Source organism: Corvus brachyrhynchos, unplaced genomic scaffold (genome assembly GCF_000691975.1).
Source record: "Corvus brachyrhynchos isolate BGI_N302 unplaced genomic scaffold, ASM69197v1 scaffold115, whole genome shotgun sequence".
Classification (NCBI taxonomy): domain Eukaryota; kingdom Metazoa; phylum Chordata; class Aves; order Passeriformes; family Corvidae; genus Corvus; species Corvus brachyrhynchos.
Window position 1 is genome coordinate 15004735 of NW_008239553.1, and position 6758 is coordinate 15011492.

General features: G+C 37.6%; 1 protein-coding gene across 2 annotated transcripts in view; it reads right to left on the reverse strand.

The window, feature by feature from the left end:
- Window positions 1-1686: 1686 nt before the first annotated feature.
- Window positions 1687-6758, reverse strand: part of ARHGAP11A (Rho GTPase activating protein 11A) — a 10695-nt gene continuing 5623 nt past the window's right edge. For both annotated transcript variants that reach the window (XM_008639552.2, XM_017742264.1), the window contains 4 exons: window positions 6089-6224; window positions 5664-5772; window positions 4734-4881; window positions 1687-4342 (listed from right to left, as the gene is read on the reverse strand). In XM_008639552.2, coding sequence (XP_008637774.1) covers window positions 2760-4342; window positions 4734-4881; window positions 5664-5772; window positions 6089-6224 — 1976 coding nt within the window. In that variant the 3' untranslated portion in view covers window positions 1687-2759. The remainder of the gene's footprint in view (window positions 4343-4733; window positions 4882-5663; window positions 5773-6088; window positions 6225-6758) is intronic.

Sequence of the window (6758 nt, forward strand, 5' to 3'; positions counted from 1 at the left end):
GGGAGCTGCTGGGCCGATAAAGACACAAAGACACAAAGCTTGGAGGGATATTATAAACCTCCCTTTTTAATTTCACACTCTAAAAATAAACCTGAAGGGATTGGATGGATTAACTGTTACAGAAGTAAGATACTACATATTCCTGGGAGAGTATCCATCTTCCTGCTGTGATTCCTGTCTCCGGAATAATACGATCAATGGTTTACTTATGGGAGGATAGTGTTACCTAGCTGCAGGTTTACAGAGTAGCAACATGGCAACCATCTCCAAGGATTTGCAGGTAAATGTCTCCAGATTATGCAAATCCAGACACATCATCCAGAGCAGAGGTTACCAAGAAGACAACTACAAAAGGATCTTGCTAAATGAAGTCTCTCATCTAACACAGCACTTGGCAAAACGGTAGCCTCTAAAGGCTATTCTATCTATCACATCTTCACTGCTACTGACAGGAATGTGTCACATCCCAGTTTAGTATAGCTATCCCCAGAAAAACTCTGAGATTATACCCCAAAGACCACAACAGTCCCATGAACTACACTTGCACATGTAGATTACTCTCTTTTTGCTGGTCTCTGGTACATTATACAAGCTGTAACTTGCAGGATTAAGCAGTAGGAACTTCCAGTTGGCATCTACTGTTTCTTTCTGCAGAACATAATCAACTTTATATAAAGGGATGTGTGTCCAAACTGTTCTGCAAAACCTCTAAAAACAACCTAAACTTTGACTTTTTTTTTTTCTGCTACAGGTTTCTTTGTCAGGGCCCTAGCAAATTCCCCCTAAGAATCTAAGTTTAGATGTTTCAAGACTAGCTCCCATTGATGATCAAAAGTAGCTTACTGCTCCATACAGGAGCATCGTTATCAACATATCAACATTGTCAAAGCTGCATTAGCATTTGAAACAGTTGGTACACATTAATAATCTCAAGTCTTACTCTTCCAAGCAAAAATCAACATGACACCTCACTATTACAGGAGTCAGACCTCATTTTCTTCCTGACATTGCCTTCAGCTCCTGTCTTATTTCTAGCTCCTACCTCCTTACATCAGCCAGGACAGCTGGAAGTTGTTTTGCTGATCCTTATCTACCTCGGTGAGATGATCCAGAACATGGTGCTCTGGTGTCTGCATTTAGCCTATTTAGGGATCTGCCAGCACCAGCTGAAGGCAGAGGGTAGGAGTACAGTGCCAAGAACAGGAGTTTCCTCTTTGGATGGTGGTGAATTGCCATATATATTCACTCCTTCATGAAACTGAAGCTTCCCATCCTTAACCACAATACCAAGCAATCCTATTAAGATCTCCTCATGGCTGGCTCCCTGGTATTAGATTTTACAGTAATGTACCAAGAATGAGGAGGTTTCCACCAGATCAACCAGCTGAACCAATTAAACTTGCAAGTTGTTGGATACATGGGGAAGGAGGCAGGGAGCAGAAAAGAACTATTCTTTTGATTAACATACCATTTTAAGAAGTTCAGACTACTGCCGGTAAACTATGTTGCACCATGCCTTTTGCTAGTTGTGAGAATCACCAACATGCATCTAAGATCAACAAAAAGGACAGCCAGAACAGATTTACTTCTGGCTTCAGTATTTTCAGACTTACTAATTTTGGTGTCTACAGTCTGCATGTAACAGCACATTCTAACCTTCCAAGTCATTATAGAAGAACAAGCTCAGAAAAGGGGAAAAAACGATGGTTTTATTAAAACCAAAAGTATCCAGTGCCTCAGCTCTAACCTTTTGCCAATAAGCAATTCACACATATAAAAAGCTAACGAACAGTTTCAAGTGTTTACTCTTAAATAATTTTACAACTGATGACAGACAAACAGTTTTCATTCCAAAAGATGTAAACATTTGCTTGTGCAAATCAACCTTTAACATACTATGGCTTCTTACATTTGTCTCTTGCAACACTTTCAGCATATAAACCCAGCTTCTGCACCGCTTAGTTAACATAATTCTACAGCTCTAAAAATAAGTTAAAACTCCCCTCTCATATTAAGATAAAACATTTTACTACTCACAACTGAAAATACTTAGTACCTACTGCAGAACACATCGCTGGATGAAGTTGTAAGACTTTTCAATTATTGAATAAACGGCACATTTGTTTTCCATGTGTTCTAATAATTCTCCAGTGTGTGTGCACACATGAATTGTATTTTGATATTTACCTACTCAACAAGGAAAATATGCTCCCAATTTACTCCAGTAAAAATAAGAAACATTGTCTCAAAAGAAATAGAGCTCATATGAGGTCCAACTTAGTAGTATCAAGGGGTGCTACAATACACTTAAAACTAAAAAGTAAATTTAACTACTAATACGCAGCATCAAAACACTTCCTTTCATATGTCCGTTAGTTTTATATTAAACATTTGAGAAGCTGTTTTTAAACTTGATACTTTATCAAAATACTGCAAGAACTGTTTTGGAGATGAAGCATGTTTTTAAAAGCTGAGATAATCAAAACTTGAGATCTAGCACAAACATTTGTAGAAACAGATTATTTTTGTTTTATAAGTCAAATTAATTTAGTTGAACTGACTAGCATTTACAGAAGTTTCAGTAAATGAAGAAAACCTCAATATAAAACGAATTTCTATTTGTACATCTTCACAACTCATTCATTTAAAATAAATGAAAAATTACAAATAAGAAGAGCTAAAAAAATAGTCATACAAATTTAGATTTTTCCAAAGGTTAACCAAGTTGCGAAGAACCCATTTAGCCGTCACATTTGATCTTATAAGTCTACTGGCTTTGCAGTTGGCAGTAGTTTTACTTCAGATATTGGATTCTTTGGGGAGCCTCTGTAACGAGCTCTTTCTTTTCCTGGAGCACTTCTTGCAATCATAGATTTTTCTGAGGCAGCACCTGGAATATTTATATTTGCATTAACTTTCAAACTGGATTTAACCATTTCATGATTGGTTAGATCTTCTAGAACAGACTTTGATGGATGAACTTTTTGTTCATGGATCCCAACAGTTCTGACAGAAACATCAGGCTTTTCTGATGGATTTAATGGCCTGCAACATGATTTAGAAGTTAAGTCTAGCTGCTTATGAGCTACAGAAACTTGGTTACACGTGCTTTCACTCCTGCGCGGCAAACGCACGGAATTCTTCGAGGGCTTTTCTGTGCAGGGGAATAGTGCAGAATCATAGCTCAAAGATTTAACAAGTGGTGAACCAACACTGCTTGATTTAACCGCCTGAGAGCTTACAGATTGTCTGTTAGCCTCCAAAAGGGAATTCATTCTTCTTACAGACTGTCTAACTGGAGTACGTTGAAACTTCAGAGGTGGTTTCGCTTTGCTTGCAGAATTTGGATCATTTAATGAAAGCTGGTTGAACCACTGTATGTGGTCAGAAACCTTTCCGTGGTCAGAAACAGTCAATGTTTTAGTTAAAGCTTTATCCAAATTTTCAGCTTTCAAGTGCTGGTTGCCTATTTCATTTTGTGATTTAGGCAATTGCGAAGCAGGAAGCTGTCCTGCCAAAGAAGGTTTAGCAGTACCCTCTTCCAAATCACAGCACTTTACCATACAGCTTTCAGCTGTTTGTGAGTGTATTAATTCTATTTTCTCTTTTCTTCCAGAGCAATCTAATTGGTGTAAGTCATCTTGTGTTGAACTGTTCTCAACAGTCAACTTATCTTCCTTGGCTAGTACTTGAGGCATAGGAAGTTCTTTTCCTTTTTTTATATCTGTTTTTGGGACCTGAAGTTCAATCTCAATAGAAGTTTTGAAGTTTCTTTTCTCCAAAACTTCAAATTCCTCTTTTTTTGATTGCTGTTTATCAGCAGCAGAAGATTGATTAAATTGGTGCAACAGCTCTCTGGATTTTACATTTACTAGATTTTCAGAAACTTCTTCCACTAACGATTCTTTTGCTGAACTGAGCCCTGTGGGACATGGACTTTCATTTAATACTTCACTTGCTACAACTGAGAGGGATGATTTTTTATCACCTATCAAATTGTGAAGAATACTCCCAGATGCAGAGAAGGCTTGCTTAACTTTCAATAATGTTTCTGCAGTTGAATTGCTTTCGTCTTCACAAAGTACAAGCTCCAGGTTGTTGTCTTGTTTGCTTACAGTTGCAGATTTGAATTCATCAGGAGTAACTGGTGGCTTTCCAAACACCAAAACAGGTTCTGAAGAGCTGACTCCCATTTCAGTGTGTCCTGGCAGCATTTGCTCATTCTTGTTGATCACCTGAGAATCCGTAACAGCAGGACTACTCCATGACATTCGGTGATCTACTTTATTGTGACATTTTGGAGTTAGCAAGTTTTCTTCTGATTTGCTTACATTCCTGGAACCTTAAAATAAATACCACAGTGTGTAAGAATAATTTATTGTGATTTTAATAATTATAGACAAAATTCTTACTAGAAAATAATTACCAAAGCAACACTGAATTTAAAGATGCTGTTATGCCCTTAATTTCAGAAATGTGAAAAAAGGTTATATTATAAGTGAAATCGTGCATCTCCTCTCACTTAACTTACAAAAGAGAACTACTAAAATATATTAGAAACACAAAAAGCTTGTTCTAAACCAATTCTTTTTCCCCAGAAGCCACTAACATACAAGGTACTTTTGACTTATCTACAAGCATACTTTTAATCCAATTGCTTTTATAAAGTTGCATTTGCAAAGTTAAAAAAAGTAGACCTTTCCCCCATCTAATATATTTAGTTAGGTAGTTACCTTTCTTAGGGAACTTTTCATTGACATATGGGCTGAAGAGTACATCTCTTTTTGCACATTCAGTTCTGCTTTCCAAACCTTGCTGACTTGCAAGACGCCTTCCAATATTTTCTGATCTATTGCCAACTGTACATCCTGATACAATATTCTTGAACAAACAAAAAGTGTTAATTGCTTTTATATAAACTTGTAATTTGGAATCTCTTTTACAGAGGAACTTTCAGGAAACTGCTATGCAAATCAGCCACAGCAGCCTTTTCTTGGCCATACTTCATCTTGCCTTGATTCTCTGTAGACCTAGATAGGGAACAGCCTCCCTGCAGTTAATCACACTCTGAACAGAGTGACTGTGCACAGGCTCTGCAAGGTCAGAAGCTCAGGAACTGTGAGACCCACTGAGCACAAGTGTGGTGGGTTGATCCCAACAAGCAGGCAAGCTCCCACCCAGCCACATGCCCACTTTCCCCATTCCCCAGCAGGATGAGGAAGAGAATTGGAAAGGTGAAATGGAAAAAGGGACACACACACACACCACAGACAAAAAACCCCAAACCCAGACATGATGCAAAGGTCACTTACAACAAGCAGAACAATTCTCAGCAAGCCTCTGAGCAGTGGCAACTTTCCATAAATTATCCCTGTCCCAGTTTTACTGGTGAGCTTAACATTACATGGCATGGAATTGCTCCTTGGTCAATTCAGGTCAGCTGTTCCCTCCCCTCAGCCGCATGCCCCATGCCAGCCAAACACATTACAAGCTGATCAGTTACTGCTATGCAAATAAACCTCAGGTTTCTTGTACGTGACAGCAAGCAGGTCCAGTTAATCCTGGGATTCCTCCTTTACAAGTATGTGCTTCCTGATACTGAAAAGTAGTGCCCAAAACTTTGGATTAAAATCTGCACTCTAACTACAGGACTGGGTACTTACCATTTCTCTATTGCTTTTCCCCAAACCAAATTTCAAGCGTAAAGACCTACGAACCATTTCTTTTCGGCTTATCTTTGGAGAAAAACAACCTGTCTTTCCTGATTCAGCCCTGGAAGGACAGAAGGGAAGAAGGGACAAACTTTTTAGGAGGGCAATGAAAACAGCCTGATACTTGTTTACAGTTACTTCCTCCAGTTTTACTTATTTTATTGCCTTCCTGGTAACCTTTTTTTAATAGACACAGGAAGCTACTATACCAGATCTTATTTTGTTTTGAGCTCCATTTTGCAACATCAGAAGACCTGGCGATTTTAAGATTACAAAAATTTACCAAAACCAATAATTTTAGATACAGATAGAGGTCATCATTCAAGGGGTCTAGACCCATCTTTCCAATTTATCTTTAGGTTTTGAAAGTTAATTACCTGTATAGCTTTTTGCTTGCAAGTCTTTTGCTTCTTCTATTACCCGAACTGGACACATGATTTTCACCCATGGTTGAAGGAGATAGTGAGGTTTGTGATGACTCAAGACAGACACAAGGACTTGCTTCAAACTGAACTACAGGGACAAAATTATATTTTTATGAACTTAAAATAGTCACATTTTTTCAGATAAAGACTTAAGAGTTAACACAATAAAGAACATGTTTTTAAACAGCACAATTTTTGGGCTTATTTTGTGGAGTGCTAGCTTGAAATTATTTTGACTTCCACTTTAAAATTAAACAAAGCTATTGCTTGTAGCATCCATAAAAGTGGCTGGAATGCAATTAATTACATGCTACAGATATGACTACCTCAAATAAGTTTCCACACTGTTATCATCAGATCAATTCCTCAAATTTAAGAGTTCAAGAAGAAAAATTAGTCAGTCTCATTATTATTTGCAGTGTGTTTTTTTTTACATACCTAGCCAGAACAGCTAAAGCAACAATGAAGAAAAGAGTTGCTTTTTTTACTACTGGACATTTTATGAAACACATGCATCACTGCTATCTTTATAAAACATCGTTGCCTTGGTTTGCTTATCTGTAGAAACAAGTATTTCATGGAGAACATGAAATGATTTAACAAAAAAAGCACTAAGTTTTAT